This window comes from Moschus berezovskii, chromosome 1, assembly GCF_049115385.1.
Source record: "Moschus berezovskii isolate FMDL1 chromosome 1, NW_MosBer_1.0, whole genome shotgun sequence".
Lineage (NCBI taxonomy): Eukaryota > Metazoa > Chordata > Mammalia > Artiodactyla > Moschidae > Moschus > Moschus berezovskii.
In genome coordinates, this window is record NC_142460.1 from 106,042,663 (window position 1) to 106,064,814 (window position 22,152).

The following is a 22,152-nucleotide window of genomic DNA, read 5'->3' on the forward strand; positions in this document are numbered from 1 at the left end:
TTTAAGCCAACTTTTTCACTCTACTCTTTCACTTTCATCAAGAGGCTCTTTAGTTCTTCACTTTCTGCCATAAGGGTGGTGTCATCTGCATATCTGAGGTTATTGATATTTCTCTTGGCAGTCTTGATTCCAGCTTGTGCTTCTTCCAGCCCAGCATTCCTCATGATGTACTCTGCATATAAGCTAAATAAGCAGGGTGACAATATACAGCCTTGGAGTACTCCTTTTCCTATTTGGAACCAGTCTGTTGTTCCATATTCAGTCATAAGTGTTGCTTCCTGACCTGCATACAGGCTTGGCTGGTAGTTTTTAAATTTCATTTCTTTCTTTCTTTTAATCTTTACTAATGACTTTCCCGTGGTCATGTATGGATGAGAGTTGGACTGTGAAGAAAGCTGATCGCCGAAGAATTGATGCTTTTGAACTGTGGTGCTGGAGAAGACTCTTGAGAGTCCCTTGGACTGCAAGGAGATCCAACCAGTCCATTCTAAAGGAGATGTTCATTGGAAGGAACATTGGGTGTTCATTGGAAGGACTGATGCTAAAGCTGAAACTCCAATACTTTGACCACCTCATGCGACGAGTTGACTCACTGGAAAAGACTCTGATGCTGGGAAAGGTTGGGGGCGGGAGGAGAAGGGGACGACAGAGAATGAGATGGCTGGATGGCATCACCGACTCTGTGGACATGAGTTTGAGTGAACTCCGGGAGTTGGTGATGGACAGGGAGTCCTGGTGTGCTGTGATTCATGGGGTCGCGGAGAGTGCGACACGACTGAGCGACTGAACTGAACTGAACTGAATGCCTTTATTCTGCTCTGCTTATGCATATTTTTTTTCTAATCCTTGAATAGGATGGCTTGCTTTCACTATAATCTTCCTATAATCGTGGATTATAGCTAACTCAAATAAGCATCTATATGTAGTCTTTTCAGTACTTTCATTTTCTACATATTCATTTCGGCTCTGACTTCCTCTTTTCAACAATTAAAACACTTTTTCAACAGCTTCTGTTGTTTTAAATTTTAGCTAACTACCTTATTGGTTTTCACCGTTCTCGAGATCACTAGAGAATTTTATCTTGGTCTCCACTCCATTTGACTTTTTCCCATGACTCTGCCTCGCCAGCTTCCTCGGGGTTTTGATAATAAAGGTCAGGAGGAGGGTACCAGAACCAAGGAACACCGAGGTCCAACGTAAGGGACAGCAACCCGGATTTAAGAGAAACTGAGGACGCAGTTGATCCTTCCACGAACTGGTGCAAAGGGTAGAGGAGCGGGGACCACACCCCCGCGGCACAAGACCCGACGGGCCAATCTCCGCCCCCCAGCCCTGCTCTGTTCTTTGATTGGTTTTGGTGGAGACGCCCCACCACGCTGCGGGCCGCCTACGGCTTGGCTTTGACTTGTACGGTGGCCGGCGGAGGACAACAGGCCTCGCAGCTGCGACCAGTTTTTGTTGTGAGGGGGCCGCAGCTCGTAGCTCTAAGGCGTCAGAGAGCGACGCGGCTGAGGGACATGGCGGCGGCCTCTGCGGTGTCGGTGCTGCTCGTGGCGGCGGAGAGGCACCGGTGGCAGCGAGTCCCGCGCTTGCTGCTGCCGCCGAGGTAACGGCGGGTGGAGGGGCGGTGGATCATCGTCGCTCCCGGAAGTGAGTGGACTCGTGCGCGCTGCGAGAGGCGCAGAGGAACCAAGGGTCGAGGGGGAGGAAGGACGGAAAAAAATTCTAGCCCATCCCGGGGGAGATTCCCTTCCACACATCCACCCTTCAGCCTTCTGCCCATTTTGGAGGGGGTGGAGCTGGGCCTGCCATCTCCATGCTCCCCTCGCCACAGGGGCAAGAAAAACGCTTGTACGGCTGCTAACCATTCACACTGTGCTCTCACTGCTTTCAGTCCGCGGCGAGCGTTCAGTTGCGGCGAGCTTTGTTATAATCCCGCTTCTGGTGAAGTCCGAAGGAGCCAACGACTTGCCCTAGATTGCACTGCAGCTGTGTGTGTTAGTTTCTCAGTCCTGTCCGACCCTTAGTAAGAAACGGCGCCAAGATGCTAGGGGCTCTTGGAGTTCTTCCCCTTCGCTAAGATAAATCAAGTTAACAACAGCAAATTTATCGTCCAGGGGGCTGAGAGGTTTTGTCAACAGCTTTGTACATATCAGATATGACTCACTCTAGCTAACCTGACTGCTGAGGAGTTTCAGGTTTTAAGCTTTGGCGCTTATGGTAAAGAACCCACCTGCCAATGCATGATCCCTGGTGGGGAAGATCCCCTGGAGGAGGGCACTGGCAGCCCACTCCAGTATTCTTGCCTGGAGAATCCCATGGACAAAGGAGCCTGGCAGGCTACAGGCCATAGGGTCTCACAGAGTTGGACCCAACTGAAGCGACTTGGTACGCACCCACGACACTAACTTTGGCAGTGAAGATACCCCCAGTTTTCCAGATAGCAGGCTTCTTTAACTTCCTTTGCCTTCTTTTCGCACCTCCTCTGCTTCTTCCTCGTTTATCGTTCTGGAAAGATAGTATAGTTTAAGGGCACAGACTATGCAGTCAGAGTACAGGGGACTCAGCTTTGCTCTTCACTTGGTGTGTGAGTAATCTTGGGCAAGTTACCTACTTCAGTGCATCAGTTTCTTTAGGAGGAGGTGATGATACTATCCCTAGAAGAGACAATACTAGTATCTTGGACTGTGCTTATTAAATGAATTAACATTAATGTAAAGAGGCTTAAATAGAATAAATAGAATTAAAACTATTTGTTTATTCTTAAATAGAATCTGATGCATGTGAATCAATCCATAGATGTAGCCTTTGCAGACTCAATGATTTAAGTCTCAAGTTTTTTGTTTTCTTTTATTGTCCCAAAGTTATTGTCCATATGTAGATTTTCAGTTATTTAATTGTGTAGGACTAGCGGCAAGCCGCTCCAGTACTCTTGCCTAGAAAATCCCATGGATGGAGGAGCCTGGTAGGCTGCAGTCCGTGGGGTCGCTAAGGGTCAGTCAGACACGACTGAGCGACTTTACTTTCACTTTTCCTTTCACACATTGGAGAAGGAAATGGCAACCCACTCCAGTGTTCTTGCCTGGAGAATCCCAGGGAAGGGGGAGCCTGGTGGGCTTCCGTCTATGGGGTCACACAGAGTCGGACACGACTGAAGTGACTTAGCAGCAGCAGCAGCAGCAGCAGCCCCAGAGTACGGAGAAGGCAATGGCAAGCCACTCCAGTACTCTTGCCTAGAAAATCCCATGGATGGAGGAACCTGGTAGGCTGCAGTCCAGTGGGTCGCTACGAGTCAGACTTCACTTTGACTTTTCACTTTCATGCATTGGAGAAGGAAATGGCAACCCACTCCAGTGTTCTTGCCTGGAGAATCCCAGGGATGGGGGAGCCTTATGGGCTGCCGTCTATAGGGTCACACAGAGTCGGACACGACTGAAGTGACTTAGCAGCCCCAGAGTAAAATATGATGGTGAAAGCAATGTTAGTGCTCTTCTCTTTCTCCTGATTTTTTCTTAAGTTTCCAGGGCTCTTCAGGATATTACACAGATTCATTTTCTCTCACTTCCCTCTCCCTCTCAAATTTTTAGGTATTAGGTATAGAACTATTCTCAAATAGTTGTCACCCTGGAAAATGTTAGAGTTGTTAATGGCATGCAGAACTAAAATCTTATCAGTATATAGGGTGTTTACATGTCTTTTATTTTTTTTAAGAATTGGGATTTCATTCTAAGTGACACAGGGAAACAATTGGAGGAGGAATTGAGCAGGGAGTGCCATGATCTGATTTATTTATTTGTTATTTTTTAAATATTTTATTTCAGTTTTTAAAAAATATTTATTTGTCTGGGCCAGATCTTAGTTGCAATATGCAGAATCTTTTAGTTGGAGCATGCAGAATCTAGTTCCCTGACCAGGGATCGAACCCAGGCCTGTATTGAGAGCACCAAGTCTTAGCCACTGGACCACCAAGGAAGTCCTTCTTTACATATCATTTTTTTTTAATTGGAGGCTAATTTACAATATTGTGGTGGTTTTTGCCATAAATTCACATGAATCAGCCATCGGTGTACATTTACATATCTTTTTATATCATGATTTTGTAGTAACTCAAAAGAAATCTAGTGGTAGAATTTTTTTAAATGAGCATAAGCTAGTGTAGAAATTCTTGAATCAGGGTACAAAAATCACATGAAGGCAACTTCTTAATATTTTTTAAGCCATTTAAAATTGTAAATGGTGAAAAATGGAGTAGACCAGTCAGAATGTTCTTGGGATAGAAGATTATAGTTAAGTGATGTGTGTGGGGTCTACACTGGAAAATGGCAGAACACTTTAGTTCAGCAATGTCCTTAAACCAGAATCAGAGGCTTAGCTGGATTTATCAAAAAATTGTGATTTTATAGACACTTGTCCAGGACAGTCCTTGAATCTTATCAGTAAACCTATCTGAAGACTGATAAGAAGAGACTTTGATCCTGGCCTCAACCTCTGTAGCTCAAGAAAGCTGTCAGGTGATTGGAAATTGGAAAGATGTGGGAAAGCAGTAACCTCCTGAGAAAACCGTCTTGTGGAACTCAAGTGCCGAAGCTACGGGTCTTCCCAGGGGCCCTTCGTGGATGTCAGCTTCTGACCGAGTGTGCATCAGAGGGCAATGAGTGTCTGGTCGTCCACTCTAACAATCTAGCCTCCTGCATCTCTGCCCCAGTGAAAGGCTAGTCCTGTTCAGTTACATTTCTATACATACTATTGATATATGTATATGCTACACATATAAGTTCCGCAGTATCTAATATCAGTTCAGTTCAGTCACTCGTTGTGTCTGACTCTTTGCGACCCCATGGACTGCAGCACACCAGGCTTCCTTGTCCATCACCAACTCCCAGAGCCTACTCAAACTCATGTCCATCGAGTTGGTGGTGCCATACAACCATCTCATCCTCTGTCATCCCCTTGCCTTAAATCTTTCCCAGCATCAGGATCTTTCCAACAAGTCGGTTCTTTGCATCAGGTGGCCAAAGTATTGGGTTTCATTGTCGGCATCAGTCCTTCCAATGAATATTCAGGACTGATTTCCTTTAGGATTGACTGGTTTGATCTCCTTGCAGTCCAAGGGACTCTCAAGAGTTTTCTCCAACACCACAGTTCAAAAGCATTAATTCTTCGGTGCTCAGCTTTCTTTATAGTACAACTCTCTAGATTTAAGGACGAGATCTGATAGAGTGCCTGATGAACTATGGACGGAGGTTCGTGACATTGTACAGGAGACAGGAAGCAAGACCATCCCCAAGAAAAAGAAACGCAATAAAGCAAAATGGCTGTCTGAGGAGGCCTTACAAACATCTGTGAAAAGAAGAGAAGCAAAAAGCAACAGAGAAAAGGAAAGATATACCCATGTGAATGCAAAGTTCCAAAGAATAGCAAGCAGAGATAAGAAAGCCTTCCTCAGTGATCAGTGCAAAGAAATAGAGAAAAACAATAGAATGGGAAAGACTGGAGATCACATCAAGAAAATTGGAGATACCAAGGGAACATTTCATGCAAAGATGGGCACAATAAAGTACAGAAATGGTATGAACCTAACAGAAGCAGAGGATATTAAGAAGAGGTGGCAGGAATACACAGAAGAACTATACAAAAAAAGATCTTCAGGACCCAAATAATCACGATGGTGTGATCACTCACCTAGAGCCAGACAAGTGAAGTCAAGTGGGCCTTAGGAAGCATCACTGCAAACAAAGCTAGTGGAGGTGATGGAATTCCAGGTGAGCTATTTCAAATCCTAAAAGATGATGCCATGAAAGCGCTACACTCAATATGCCAGCAAATTTGGAAAACTCAGCAGTGGCCACAGGACTGGAAAAGGTCAGTTTTCATTCCAATCCCAAAGAAAGGCAATGCCAGAGAATGCTTAAACTACTGCACAATTGCACTCATCTCACATACTAGTAAAGTCATGCTCAAAATTCTCCAAGCCAGGCTTCAACAATACCATGTTGAACCATGAACTTCCAGATGTTCAAGCTGGATTTAGAAAAGAAAGCGGAACCAGAGATCAAATTGTCAACATCCACTGGATCATTGAAAAAGCAAGAAACTGTGGAAAATTCTGAAAGAGATGGGAATACCAGACCACCTGACCTGCCTCTTGAAAAGTCTGTATGCAGGTCAGGAAGCAATAGTTAAAACTGGACATGGAACAACAGACTGGTTCCAAATAGGAAAAGGAGTATGCCAAGGCTGTATATTGTCACCCTGCTTATTTAACTTATATGCAGAGAATATCATGAGAAATGCTGGGCTGGAGGAAGCACAAGCTGGAATTAAGACTGCCGGGAGAAATATCAATAACCTAGATATGCAGATGACACCACCCTTGTGGCAGAAAGTGAAGAGGAACTAAAGAGCCTCTTGATGAAAGTGAAAGAGGAGAGTGAAAAAATTGGCTTAAAGGTCAAAATTCAGAAAGCAAAGATCATGGCATCTGGTCTTATCACTTCACGGCAAATAGATGGGGAAACAGTGGAAACAGTGGCAGACTTTATTTTTTGGGCTCCAAAATCACTGCAGATGGTGACTGCAGCCATGAAATTAAAAGACCTTACTCCTTGGAAGGAAAGTTATGAGCAACCTAGATAGTATATTAAAAAGCAGAGACATTACTTTGCCAACGAAGGTCCATCTAGTCAAGGCTATGGTTTTTCCAGTAGTCATGTATGGATGTGAGAGTTGGACTATAAAGAAAGCTGAGCACCGCAGAATTGATGCTTTTGGACTGTGGTGTTGGAGAAGACTCTTGAGAGTCCCTTGGACTGCAAGGAGATCCAACCAGTCCATCCTAAATGAAATCAGTCCTGAATGTTCATTGGAAGGACTGATGTTGAAGCTGAAACTCCATACCTGATGTGAAGAGCTGACTCATTTGAAAAGACCCTGATGTTGGGAAAGAGTGAAGGCAGGAGGAGAAGGGGATGATGGAGGATGAGATGTTTGTATGGCATCACCGACTCAATGGACATGAGTCTGAGTAAACTCTGGGAGTTGGTGATGGACAGGGAGGCCTGGCGTGCTTCAGTCCATGGGGTCGCAAAGAGTCGGACACGACTGAGCAAGTCAACTGAACTGAACACAGTCAAAGTCTCTGGCATAGTCAGTAAGGCAGAAGTGGATGTTTTCCTGGAACTCTTTTGCTTTTTCAGTGATCCAACGGATGTTGACAATTTGATCTCTGGTTCCCCTGCCTTTTCTAAATCCAGCTTGAACATTTGGGATTTCTCAGTTCACATACTGTTGAAGCCTGGCGTGGTGAATTTTGAGCATTACTTTGGTATCATGTGAGATGAGTGCAATTGTGCAGTAGTTTGAACATTCTTTGGTGTCTACTATACGTTGTGCTTTTTTATGGTCTGCTTTGTAAAGGGTCTAAAATGGATAGTTCTTGGGACTTCCTTTGTGACCCAGTGGTTAAGAATCTGTACTCCCAATGCAGGGTCCTAGTTTGGATCTCTGGTTGGGTAATTGGATCCTACATGCTGCATCAAGGACCCAACACAGCCAAATACATAAATAAATATTCCCTTGTGGTCCAGTGGTTACAAGACTGCTTCCACTGCAGGGGGCATGAGTTCTATTTCTGATTGGGGAAGATCCTCTATGCTTTGTGGTAAGGCAAAAAAAGTAAATAAATAAAGTGGTTAGTTCTTTATAAACATAGTTTTGTCAGATCTTCCAGATATGGACAGAAAGGACAAAGGTAGAATTACTTCTGCAGTTTGTTGGTTTCTCAGTGTATTCTTTTTAACTGACACCTAATAGGCATTGTCGGAGAAGGCAATGGCAAGCCACTCCAGTACTCTTGCCTAGAAAATCGCATGGACAGAGGAGCATGGTGGGCTGCAGTCCATGGGGTCGCTACTAGTCAGACACGACTGAGCGACTTCACTTTCTCACATTGGAGAGGGAAATGGCAACCCACTCCAGTGTTCTTGCCTGGAGAATCCCAGGGACGGCGGAGCCTGGTGGGCTTCCATCTATGGGGTCGCACAGAGTCGGACACGACTGAAGCGACTTAGCAGCAGCAGCAGCAGCAGCAGCAATAGGCATTGTATGAATCTGCCTGCTTTCTATCAGTTCTTGGTTGGTTTCAATGTTAAGTTACTGTATCAATAGGTATCATAGAACTTTATAGTTGTTTTAGACAAGTTACTGTATCAATAGGTATCATAGAACTTAAAGTTGTTTTAGACGTTAATGAACTTCTCCCTGGTTAAGATACAAATCATTAGGCTCCCTGCTTCTCCATTTCTTATTTATATAAAAATTGTTTCTTGAGAGACTAAAAAATCTTAGATGTTAATTACCATTGTTGGTGGCTCTGCAAAGCTCAACCCCTCCTACAAAATCTTTTTCCTTAGTATTTACATTTTTGTTTTAGGGGAGAGTCATGAAAAAAAGATTGAGGAACCTGATGTAAGTGAATTGCTTCACCAGCACTCTTTCTCCTGCCTTTGCTCAGCTTGTTCCCTTTATTTCTCCGGGCTTAATTGTGCAAACCTGTCTTACCAGAGGAGTGAATTAGATCAATATTTTTCCAACTGTAGTTTGATCAATGTTTTATTTAATAAAATGGAATAGAACAGGGACTACTGAAACATAGGGAAATTTTTCTTTCTTGAAACTTCTGTGTGTGTATTGGATTGTAAAGTTGTACATAGTTTTTACTTTGGGTTCTAGTGAAAAGAGTTTGGAAAAAAAGCTGAACTGGATGATCTTGAAGTACCTTAGCTTTCTAATTGTCTCTGACTCCAGGCTCTCTTGCCAGACTCAGGAGTGAGCAGAGCAGGTTAGGTGGTCTGGTCAAGGACATGGAATGTCAGGGAAATCAGTCAGAACTGTAATTTTTAATTTCTAGATTTGTTTTCTTCCTACAGAGAAAAACTTATTAAATCATGCTGTAGGTTTTAGATTTAACTAAGGTCTTATCTGGACTTGATTTCAAGTTTTTAAAAATTGAGATTCTTCTGAAAAAGCAATGACAGATCTTATATATCCTGTTTAATTATAATTCCATTTGGATTCATTTTATAGGGGATGGGCTTGGAAGCAAAGAACACGGAAGTATGCAACAGCCACAGGTACCGACAGTGTCTTCCGTTTGGCTTTGTTTCGGATTGTGAAGTAAGGAAAGGTGTAATTATTTAATGTGTGCATAATAGAATATTTTTATATACTTAACCCACACCGCTGTGTACAGAGGGATAGACAATGGAGCAGAGTGACGAAGAGCTTCACTCATTGTGGAGTGAAGCTAACCTGGGTGAAATCCTGGAGCTACCATTTCTTTTAGCTGAATTGTTAGCCCAAGTTTGTGTGCCCCACAGACAGGAAGGCCAAATAAAGCAAAACACTGAAGTTTGGAGCAGAGAAAGGTTTATTGCAGGGCTTATGCCTCAAAAAGCCCCGAGTTCCCCAGAAGGGTTTCAGCACAACATCTTTAGAACTCAGGGAGAGGGAGATGGGTCTCAGGATATGTGATGAGCTTGTGCACAAGTCTCTGATTGGCTGACGGTGGGGAAACAGGGTGATGTCACAGGGTGATGTCACATTATCAGTCCTTAGGCTCTAGGAGGCCTGGGGTTATGTACTCATGGTCACCAAGTAGTTAACCAGTCCCCCACAGATACTGAGAGACAACTATATTTTGCATTCTCATTCCATAATTCCCCAATAATATTTGTATATGGTTTTCATGGTATTTTAAACAGGACAAAACATTTCCAAGGTCCTCATTGCAAACAGAGGAGAAATTGCCTGCAGGGTGATACGGACAGCCAAAAAAATGGGTGTACAGTCTGTGGCTGTTTATAGTGAGGCCGACAGGAATTCCATGCATGTTGACATGGTACGTTTTTAAAAACCAGAAGTCAAATTTTGTAAGTGACTGTTATTTGTTTATTGTGTCAGTATTTTACTTCTTGGTTGACAGTTTATATTTGCTAGTGTTAACAGTGTCTAAGTAGGTAAGTTCAACCTGCTCAGTAATAATTTATCTTGGTAACCAAACATAACACCAGTGGAACTAAACTATGTGCTTAGTGGTGCAGTTGACTAATAGGCAAGGCCCTGTCTCATCAAGGGCTGATTCAGAGAGTGCGGCTGACCCACACAGCCCACTGTCAGAGGCGCACATCCAGCTCCTTGATTTACCAGGAGAAGGACTGAGGTCAGACTTCGCAGCTGCCACTTACTGGCCAAGGGATCTTGGACAACTCACTTAATGTTTCTGAGCCTTGACTTAACTGTAAATTATAACTGAAAGGACCTTACTCCACTGAGATTTGTGGTTGTTATTGATTGTTATTAGTTATTAACACCAGACAGAACCCAGCCATGGATGAATTTCGTTACTGGCCTTCTTTCTAGCTGCAGCAAGGCTCCAAAGAATGACAGAAATTCCTGGTGACCCGCTTCACCTGGGTTTTCCACACTGCACAGCAGGCCCATGCAGCTGTCTGGCCACTTTCCCCTCAGATTCTATCTGGAACCCATTTTGCTCCATTCTGGCCTCTGAGTCTCCCTCTACCACCTTTCTCACCTGATCCCAATTCACAGAGGACGGAGGACTGAGCTTCCTGCCGCAGAACCCACTCACTGCATCTGCTTCTGTCCTCTTCCCCATCCAAGGCCAGTTGTCTTCCTGTGCTATGGAATCCTTCTGTCTCTACCAAGAATCTTCCAATTTCTCCTTTTCTCACTGTGCACTCTCACTTTAGATCGTATCATCAACTCCTTTGGTAAAAACTTCCAAAAGTGAGTTTCTAGCCCAGCCTTCCTTTTGAATGTGATACATGTCTGTCCAGCTCCCCCTGGATGGGCACCAGACCAGTATGGCCGAAATTGAACTCATCACCTTTCATCTCTACTGAAGCTGCTTTTCTTACAGACTTCCTTAACCCAGTGGATCGCAATACCATTGCTTATAAAATAAGAATGCCAGAGACTCGGGGGTTGTTTGAATATCTCTCATCCTCATCCCCAGTCTACATCATTCCCCCGCCCCCATCCAGACAGTCCCCAGTTGTTGTTAATTCTGCTTCTCAAACATTTCTTTCCGCTTCTCTCTGCCCTCTGCCACCTGCACCTTAAGTCAAAACCACTGTCATCTTCACCTGGTCAGATGCTGTAGCCTTGTACGTGGTTTGCCTACTTCTACTCTTGACCCCCTCCCACAATATTTTCTACACTTCAGCCAGATCGATAGCTTGAAAAGCAGATTTCCATGCAAGATGGATACTATTCAGTGTTGGTTAATGTGGTTAGAAACTAATTTGCTGATAGAAATGTATATTAATGACACCATTTCAAAGGGTGATTAACCAGGAGTGATTAAAAAGTCATGTCTTTCACCCAACCCTGCAAACACTCCTCTAGATCTCCGTCCAGAGATACACTCATACATGTGCCCCCAGAGTCATGTATAGGATGTTGCTGGCATCCATTTGCCATTATGGCTTAAATGTCTGTTAAGAGGTACCTGATTAAATGAACTAAGTTACCTCCCTACTGTGGAACTTTATGCAGTTGTTTCAAAAAATGAGGTAGACATGTGTACTAGCAAGGAAAGATGTACTGTTAATGAAGAAAGGAATTGAGGACACTGACTCTATAGTTTAACCCTATTTGTGTAAAAACAAAAACTAAAACTGTTATATGGTTATATAAATATGTTCAAATAAATAGGAATGTGGAAATGGAAAGATATGTCCCATATTGGTCACAGAGGTTACTTCTGGTCTGCTTCAAGAGATGCTATGATTATGTGACAGTTTTAAGGGACAGTATAAAATAGTTCACAAATGTATAGAAGGAGTATTATCATACTGTAATAATTATATAAACTTCAGGAAACTTTGTAATTTTATTTCTTGCTGTATACATCTGTTGTATGTTTTGTGTTTTCAAACTACAATTTTGGCATTAACTACATTTAAGGTTACTGTTGTTGCTAATAATAATGCTGTGACTAATGCCTCTTCCTTCCTAACCCAGGGCACTTTAATTTCACTCTGTGTGTTTTATTCATAAAAAGTCAAGTTTTGGTATCTCATGCAAAAGATTCCAAACTGGCTAATTTTTGTAACATAGACATGAGCTGCTGCTTCTTTCTCAGTTCTTGCGTTGTTCTTAGGCAGCCAGCAGTTCTGTACAGTGTACTCATGTGTCCTAGATGTGTGGTCTATTAAGCCTGTAATATTCCTTCCACAGGCAGATGAAGCTTATCTCATTGGCCCCGCTCCCTCTCAGCAGAGCTACCTTTCTATGGAAAAAATCATTCAAGTGGCCAAGATCTCTGCTGCACAGGTAATGGAGTCATGAAGAAATCTGCATTGCAAGAGGAATAAGTTTTGTACAGTTTACACAAAGTTACTTATTATTCATAGAACTTGTTCTCTCTTTTTAACTATTCCTAAGATTTTTACATTTGATTATGGGGTTGTTATTGTAAACAAGACGTGTCCCTTCTCACTCATCAGCCACTCTACCTTCTTACTGAATACTTTGCACTTTAGCTCTTTGGGGAAGCAGGTAGAGGGAGGTTTTAATTACATATTTAAGAGGGAGTCCTCTGTCTTCCAAGAAATCCTCGTCTTCTAAGACAGGTCCTAGGAACATCAGATTCTTTGGGAGAAATAGATGGTGGTCTAAATTATAAGGAAAAGTAGAATCAAAAAAGGAATTTTTTTCCCTCTTGACTTCCCAGTCTCATTCTAGGGCCCTGCTCCCTGGTTTTTCAATATCTCAGGCTTAAAACTTCATTGTTATTATGTCTCTCATCCTTCAAAATAAAACAGGAGCCAACTTGTATTGAATCTTTCTTTGAATTGTCTCCAGAAGTTGTTCTTTTTAATCACACAGCCAGTCCTAACAATCTCTTATCTGGATTTTCTGATTCTCATCTGATTTCCCTGCTTCTAAATCCCCTGCCCATCCAATGAGTTGTGCTAGGCAAATTACTGCTAGCAGTTGCTTTTACTATAAGACAGGTGTTTCTTAAACACTTGTTTCATCAATACCGCCTACTCTTTATTTTTTTCTCAATAACTTCCCCCGTCTCATCCTGTTCCCCAGTGAGTAAATCTCCAGTGGTTACAAGATAAAGTTCGAACTCTTGAGCCTAGCATTTGAGAGTTTCCAGTATTTATCAAAACTCACCTCTCATCACCAGTTCTTTATTATGGCTACAGTGAACTTTTCTCCATCTTCACACATCATGCTTATTTCTCTGAGCATTTGCTTATATTGTTCTATGTGCCTAAAGTACTCTTTCCCCCTTGACATTTTATTCATGCATTTATTTGCTCAGCAAGCATTATTTGGTCTTCTGCTTTGTGCCAGCTTCTAAGTATGAATGCAGCAATGACTAAGAGTTTATACCCTGTGCCTAAAGCTAAACTCTGGTAGTTGACGCAGAAAATAATGAAACAAGTTCAGTTCAGTTCAGCTGTTCAGTCATGTCTGACTCTTTGCGACCCTGTGGGCTGCAGCACGCCATGCCTCCCTATCCATCACCAACTCCCAGAGTTTACTCAAGCTCATGTCCATCCAGTCAGTGATGCCATCCAACCATCTCATCCTCTGTCATCCCCTTCTCCTCCCACCTTCAATCTTTCCCAGCATCAGGGTCTTTTCCAGTGAGTCAGTTCTTTGTATCAGGTGGCCAGAGTATTGGAGTTTCAGTTTCAACATCAGTCATTTCAGTGAATATTCGGGACTGATTTCCTTTAGGATGGACTGGTTGGATCTCATTGCAGTCCAAGGGACTCTCAAGAGTCTTCTCCAACACCACAAAAGCATCAATTCTTCAGCACTCAGTTTTCTTTATAGTCCAACTCTCACATTCATACATGACTACTGGAAAAACCATAGCTTTGACTAGATGGACCTTTGTTGGCAAAGTAATGTCTCTGCTTTTTCATATGCTGTCTAGGTTGGTCATAACTTTTCTTCTAAGAAGCAGGCATCTTTTAATTTCATGGCTGTAGTCACTATCTGCAGTGATTTTGGAGCCCAAGAAAATAAAATTTGTCACTGTTTCTAGTGTTTCCCCATCTGTTTGCCATGATGCGATAGGACCAGATGCCATGATCTTAGTTTTCTGAATGTTGAGCTTTAAGCTAACTTTTTCACTCTCCTCTTTCATTTTCATCACGAAGCTCTTTAGTTCTTTGCTTTCTGCTATAAGGGTGGTGTCATCCGCATATCTGGGGTTATTGACATTTCTCCCAGCAGTCTTGATTCCAGCTCCTGCTTCATCCAGCCCAGCGTTTCTCATGATGTACTCTGCATATAAGTTAAATAAGCAGGGACAATGTACAGCCTTGATGTACTCCTTTTCCTATTTGGAACCAGTCTTGTTCCATGTTCAGTTCTAACTGTTGCTTCCTGACCTGCATACAGATTTCTGAAGAGGCAGGTCAGGTGGTCTGGTATTCCCATCTCTTTCAGAATTTTCCACAGTTTGTTGTGATCCACACAGTCAAAGGCTTTGTCATAGTTAATAAAGCAGAAGTAGATGTTTTTCTGGAACTCTTTTGCTTTTTTGATAATCCAGTGGATATTGGCAATTTGATCTCTGGTTCCTCTGCCTTTTCTAAGTCCAGCTTGAACATCTGGAAATTCATAGTTCACATACTGTTGAAGCCTGGCTTGGAGAATTTTGAGCTTTACTAGTGTGTAAGATGAGTGCAATTGTGCAGTAGTTTGATCATTTTTTGGCATTGCCTTTCTTTGGGATTGGAATGAAAACTGACTTTTTTCAGTCCTGTGGTCACTGCTGAGTTTTCGAAATTTGCTGGTATATTGAGTACAGCACTTTCACAGCATCATCTTTGAGGATTTGAAGTAGCTCAACTGGAATTCCATCACCTCCACTAGCTTTGTTCATAGTGATGCCTCCTGAGGCCCACTTGACTTCGCATTTCAGGATGTGTGGCTCTAGGTGAGTGATCACACCATCGTGATTATCTGGATCATGAAGATCTTTTCTGTACAGTTCTTTTGTGTATTCTTGCCACCTCTTCTTAATATCTTCTGCTTCTGTTAGATCCATACCATTTCTTTCCTTTATTGTGCCCATCTTTGCATGAAATGTTCCCTTGGTATCTCTAATTTTCTTGACGTGATCTCTAGTCTTTCCCATTCTATTGTTTTCCTCTATTTCTTTGCATTGATCACTGAGGAAGGCTTTCTTATCTCTCCTTGCTATTCTTCGGAACTTTGCATTCAAATGGGTATATCTTTCCTTTTCTCCATTGCTTTTCACTTCTTTTCTTTTCACAGCTATTTGTAAGGCCTTCTCAGACAACCATTTGGCCTTTTTGCATTTCTTTTTCTTGGGGGTGGTCTTGATCCCTGCCTCCTTTGCAATGTCATGAACCTGCATCCATAGTTCTTCAGGTACTCTGTCTATCAAATCTAGTCCCTTGGATCTATTTCTCACTTCCACACTATATAATTTAGGTCATAGCTGAATGGTCTGTGGTCATACCCGAATGATTTTCCCTACTTGCTGCATTTAAGTCTGAATTTGGCATTAAGGCGTTTATGATCTGAGCCACAGTCAGCTTCTAGTCTTGTTTTTGCTGACTGTATAGAGCTTCTCCATCTTTGGCTGCAAAGAATATAATCAGTCTGATTTCAGTGTTGATCATCTGGTGATGTCCATGTATAGAGTCTTCTCTTGTGTTGTTGGCAGAGGGTGTTTTGCCAAGTTTGTTCTCTTGGCAAAACTCTATTAGCCTTTGGTCTGTTTCATTCTGTACTCCAAGGCCAAATTTGCCTGTTACTCCAGGTATTTCTTGACTTCCTACTTTTGCATTCCAGTCTCCTATAATGAAAAGGACTTCTTTTTTGGGTGTTAGTTCTAGAAGGTCTTGTAGGTCTTCATAAAACCATTCAACTTCGGCTTCTTCAGCATTACTGGTCAGGGCATAGACTAGGATTACTGTGATATTGAATGGTTTGCCTTGGAAACAAACAGAAATCATTCTGTTGTTTTTGAGATTGCACCCAAGTACTGCATTTCAGACTCTTTTGTTGACTATGATGGCTACTCCATTTCTTCTAAGGGGTTCTTGCCCACAGTAATAGATATAATGGTCATCTGAGTTAAATTCACCCTTTCTGGTGAATGAAACAAGTAAAGAACTAATACAACTAAGAATGTTATAAGTGGTAGAAAGAAAATAAAGCTGGATAAGGGGTTAAAGACTGGTTGCTGCTGCTACTGCTAAGTCACTTCAGCCGTGTCCGACTCTGTGTGACCCCATAGATGGAAGCCCACCAGGCTCCCCCGTCCCTGGGATTCTCCAGGTAAGAACACTGGAGTGGGTTGCCATTTCCTTCTCCAGTGTGTGAAAGTGAAAGTGAAGTCGCTCAGTCGTGTCCGACCCTTAGCGACCCCACAGACTGCTGCCTTCCAGGCTCCTCCATCCATGGCATTTTCTAGGCAAGAGTACTGGAGTGGCTTGCCATTGCCTTCTCTGAAAGACTGGTTAGGAAATGCTTTTAAATATTTATTTAGAAGTGTGATCTGCGCCTCTCTGAAGAGGTGCCAGTTGAACAGAGACCTGCCTGAAGAGAAGGAACCAGCCATGAAGGTTCATTCAAATGGGACTGCCAGGACACTGAGATGAGTATAAGGTTGGTGTTCAGGGACAAAAATATTCGGTGTGGATGGAGGGAAGGCAGTGAAGTGCTGTGTCATTCAGGATCCAGTTAGTAAAACAAATTCCACTAGATATTTCAACAGAGGGGAATTAAGTTAGGGATTAGTTCCACCAGTTGTCTAGAAGGACTAGAAGAGAAAAAAAGTATCTTGAAATTACCTAGTGATAAAAACTTACCTTTTTGACCGGGGAAAAGGTTGGAGGAAGGACCTTCTGCAGCTCTTCCTCAGTCCTCTATGAAGGGGCCCTACCTAGGAGCATGAGGCTGGTTCCGAAAATTCCAGGAGAGACTCATCACGGGAACTGCTGGTAAGGGCAATGGAAGAACAGAGAGCTTCCCTGGCTGCCAGTTTCCCTACAGTGACCCCTGCTGGTAGAACCTGATAGGGAACCAGCTGTCCAGAATGGTAATTGCAGAAACTGGTTGCCACACTCAGTGGAAGGTTGGGTTTCGAGCTGGAAAACCAATGAGACACAGGAGGAAAGTGGTAGATGATGAAGCTGGGAAGAGTGGAGGTAGCATCTTTTAGACTACTATAGGCCTTATACAGAGCATTAGTAAGGAGTTAGCGTTTCATTTTAAATAGCTATTAGAGGATTTTAAGTAGAAGAGTGAGGTGATCTGATTTATATTTTAATAAGATCTTTGTGCTGCTGGTGGGGAATCAGCCAGTGGAAGGGGCAGAGGTGGAATGAGAACAAAGGCAGCAGTCAGGATATTTAGGAGTCAGTTGCTATAGGCTTGTTCTTCACTAGCACCTGAATTCCTGACTCGAGCAATTACTTTCAGGACTCCTCTAGTCACATTGATGTCTGCTTTTTCCTTTAGCATTTGCTTTCCAGTTCCAGTCATCTTTAGATTTAATTAGCTATTTTCTTGTTTAATAATTTTAATGAACATCATGACTCCTTGACCTCACTGTGCTCCGCTTAAAACAAGAACCCACATCTGAGACTTATTTTCTCTACCTCCCAACATTCCTGTTACCTGGCACAGGGAGTCATTCATTTGAATTAATGAATATATGCAGTTGTTTTGTATTTATGTGTTTCTGCATCAGTGTTCTTTTCTTTAGAATCACAGTTTCTAGACTGAACAATGTAGGCATTAATTTATAAACACAGATATTTAAAATTTACTTGTTTCTAAAACTTTTTAATTATCAATTAGAGTAAAAGGCCCTTAGGAATCCAGGCACTTTAACGTAATTGTCACTTTGTATCTATTGCGTGTTTGAGCTTCCATGATACAGTATTATTACCACCATTTTACAAATGTAAAATCTAATGCGCAGGATACATGACACCCAAAATCATCCAGTCTCACTATTCAAAGTGTGGTCCATGGCATCATTTGATTGAAATGTAGGCTCTTAGGCCTCACTCCTAGCCAACTGTCATTTACATTTTTATGCATAATTTGCATTTTCTCCCCAAGGTCCCCAGGTGCTTTGAAAGCAAAACTTGTCTCATCACTGAAAGAGAAAGAGTTAAACAAAAGTTTCCTGACTCAGCTGTTTAATAGACCAGGCTGAGCCTTGTCTGGCATTTTGGGAAAGAGGAAGGTGTTGTTTAATCAGAAATTTCAAAAATAACTTCTTGTTAGCCAGTCAGCTTCCTTATTTTATCTTTGCTTCCTAATCAAAGAGGTGAAAATCCTTTTCCTTTTTAATGGAAGTTCACTGAGACCATTTTTCAGTGTAAGTAATGACTCTATAGCAAATGTTATCATATGTTAATTCTGGGGAGTTTGTCAATGCCATGTCTATCTGGATTAGTATTACGTTAGATGCTGTAAGAACACAAATAGTGTTAGAGTAACACAAATAATCTTCACACATTTTGCCTGGATATTTAAGATTTGAGGTGAATTGCAAGCATTACAGATAGTGGTTAAGAGTAAAAGCAAGAAATAAGTAATATGGAACTATTATTGGGGCGTAGTGATTGGAATTAAGTCAGAAAACTTAGGCCAGAGAAAGCTGCCTGATCAAAAAGGAAGTTTGGTAGGTTACAATTTACAGGGCTCTTTGCTTGCTTGCATGCATGCTAAGTCACATCTAACTCTGTGACCCTATGGACTATAGCTTGCCAGGCTCCTCTGTCCATGGGTTTTTCCAGGCAGGAATACTGGCGTGGGTTTCCATGTTCTCCTCCAGGGGATGTTCCCGACCTGGGGATCAAACCCGTGTCTCTTATTCTCCTGCATTGGCAGGCAGGTACTTTACCCCTGGGGCCACCTGGGAAGCCCACAGAGTTCTTCACTAAAAGGCTATTTGCCAATTAGGGGAGCAAACCTTGCCCTCACTTTGACAAGAATCGTATTGATTGTTTTAATAAAGGACATTGAATAACGTGTGCATAGTGATATTGAAAGAAGTTTGCAAAAGATGTAGAATTCTTTTTTTTAATTTTTATACAATTTTTAAAGGATACATTTCACTTGCAGTTATTACAAAATATTAGCTATATTCCCAGTGTTGTGGAATATATTCTTATAGCTTATTTTATATGAAATAGTTTATACCACTTAGTCTCCTACCCCTATTTTGCCCCTCCCTTTTTCCCTCTCCACACTGGTAGTTCTGTGTATCTGTGAGTCTGCTTTTTTTTTTCTGGTCATGCAGCGTAGCTTGCAGCGTCTTAGTTTCCTGGCCAGAGATTGAACCTGTGACCCTGGCAGTCAGAGTACTGAGTCCTAACCACTGGACTGCCAGGGAATTCCCTGTTTCTTTTTGTTTTATTCACTAGTTTGTTGTATTTTTTAGATTCCTCATATAAGTGACATCATATTTGTCTTTCTCTGTCTGATTTATTTTACTTAACATAATGCCTTCCAAGTCCATTCATGTTGCTGCAAATGGCAAAATTTCATTCTTTTTATGGCTGAGTAGTATTCCATTGTGTACATATATCAGATCTCCTTTATCCATTCATCTATTGATGGGCATTTAGGTTGCTTCCAGATCCTAGCAATTGTAAATAATGCTTCTGTGAATACTGGAGTACATGTATCTTTTCGAATTAGTGTTTTCATTTTTTTCCCCCCAGGTAGTAGAATTGCTGGGTTATATGGTAGTTCTCTTTTCAGATTTTTGAGAAGCCTCCACAGTGGCTGCACCGATTTACATTCCCACCAACAGTGCAGAAGTGTCCCCTTTTGTCCATATCCTTACCAGCATTTATTATTTCTGTTCTTTTTGATGGTAGCCATTCTGACAGTTGTGAGGTGATATCTCACTGTAGTTTTGATTTGCATTTCCCTGATAATTAGTGATGTTGAGTGTCTTTTCATGTGCCTGTTGGCCATCTGCATTTCCTTTTTTTTAATCAGGTTGTTTGTTTTTTTGATGTTGAATTGTATGAGTTGTTTATATTTGCATATTAATCCCTTATCAGTCATATCATTTGCAGACATTTTCAACCATTCAGTAGATCGTGTTTTAGTTTTGGCAATGGTTTCCTTTGCTGACCAGAAGCTTTTAGGTTTAATGTGGTTCCTTCTGTTTACTTTTATTTCCTTTTCTTTAGGAGACTGATCAAAAAAAATATATTGCTGCAATTTATGTCAAAGCGTCTTCTTCCTGTGTTTTCCTCTAGGAGTTTTATAGTATCTGGTCTTACATTTAGGTCTTTAATCCATTTTGAGTTTATCTTTGTATATGATGTTCGAGAATGTTCCAATTTTATTCTTTTACATGTGGCTATATATATACCACTTATTGAAGAGACTGTCTTTTCTCCATTGTATATTTTTGCCTCCTTTGTTGTAGGTTGAACATAAGTATGTGGATTTTCTTTTCTGGGCTATATCCTATTCCACTGATGTAGGTCTGTTTTTATACCAGTACCATACTGCTTTGACTACTATAGCTTTGTAGTATAGTCTGAGGTCAGAGAGTGTGGTTCCTCTAGCTCTGTTCTTCTTTCTTAAAATTGTTTTGGCTGTTTGAAGTCTTTTGTGTTTCCACGTAGAATTCTAAATGTGACCATTTTGACATAGGCATTTTTATAGATACTAGACTAAAATTTACTCATGAGCTAAATTTCTGGTAATTTGTTCAGTGACATGGCTGTATTGAGAGAATCTAGACAATATAATGGTAAGCATTATACTGGTCCTCTTGATTGTCAGTTGTCTCAGGTCTTCTCTGGCTGGGAATGAGGTAGTAGTAGTAAGCTCTGGCTGAAGATTAGAATCAGTAAGGAGCCTTTTAAAGACAATGTTGATGTAGTACCTTGGGTGGGACCTAAAATTACCTGGAAGAGAGCTTTCTGCTCTCTGATGGAATGTTGGTGATTGTTTCTTGAACTGAGTGTTTATGAAAACTATGTTTTAAAAAGCTGTTTACTTACAATGTGCACTTTTTTGTAAAGGGGCTTCCCTTGTGGCTCAGCTGGTAAAGAATTCACCTGCAATGTAGGAGACCTGGGTTTGATCCCTGGGTTGGGAAGATCCCCTGGAGAAGGGACCAGCTACCCACTCCAGTATTCTGGCATGGAGAATTCCATGGACTGTATAATCCATGGGGTTGCAAAGAGTCAGACACGACTGAGCGACTTACTTACTTTTTTGTAAGTATATTATTATTTAGTGAAAAGCTTTTGCCAGGCCTCACCCATCCCCTTGGTTACCTGGATTAGCTCCTAAACACAAATGTTTTGTGAAAGTGCTCCAGTTTCTTTTAATGTGCCACCAGGAATAAATAACTTTATTAGACACATTTCAAAATCATGCATACACAAAAAAGAATTTGAGGAGTATGAATTGTCTGCTCTACCGTGGAAAGCAGACACATCTCAATTTTGCTGAAGACAGAGCCAATAATAACAACAACAACTTTGTATCTATGCATATGCTTGAACAAGCACAGAGCAGAATAGACACAAACTATAAACATGGAAGAAATTATTTTGGCAGAGATTAAAGGGTAGCAGATAATACCAGTTTTCTGTCTTTCACGTGGAAGGTATATTATTACCAAAGGATGAACAGTCTAAAAAGGCTTGCAATCCTGTGTCCCACCAGGGTGAATCGGCAGCTAAACACATGCCTGATGGCTAGGAAATTAGCCCACTGGTAGTAGTAGCATTGTTAGATTTCCTTTTTAATCCATTCAAATGCTCAAGGATACTGTGGTTTGTATATATTAGTGTTCACCTTAAAAGAAATTAGTTAAATTCCTTGAGGCCATTCCCATAATGTGTTTGAACATTATTGTTTGCAAAGAGACAGCTGCTTTTCTTCTTAGTTAAAAAGAGAGAGTGTTTATCTAGTTAATCAGGGTTCTGTTGAATTAAGTATCTGTTCCAGAAGAAGGGAGGCTAGCAACAAACACTTTGAAAATGAAATTAAGGAAGCAGTTGTATTTGCAATAACATCAATGAAAATCAAATACTTAGTAAAAAAGTTAGTTCAAGACCTATC

General features: G+C 41.6%; 1 protein-coding gene across 2 annotated transcripts in view; it reads left to right on the plus strand.

The window, feature by feature from the left end:
* The first annotated feature begins 1,395 nt into the window (after positions 1–1,395).
* The window catches only part of MCCC1 (methylcrotonyl-CoA carboxylase subunit 1), a 60,777-nt gene continuing 40,020 nt past the window's right edge, over positions 1,396–22,152 (plus strand). Inside the window, exons 1-4 of one of the 2 annotated variants that reach the window (XM_055409754.2) lie at positions 1,396–1,606; positions 9,085–9,131; positions 9,762–9,898; positions 12,262–12,357. In XM_055409754.2, coding sequence (XP_055265729.2) covers positions 1,518–1,606; positions 9,085–9,131; positions 9,762–9,898; positions 12,262–12,357 — 369 coding nt within the window. In that variant the 5' untranslated portion in view covers positions 1,396–1,517. Of the gene's footprint in view, positions 1,607–9,084; positions 9,132–9,761; positions 9,899–12,261; positions 12,358–21,179; positions 21,300–22,152 lie in introns of those variants that run through there. The other variant, XM_055409762.2, reaches the window with a different exon arrangement.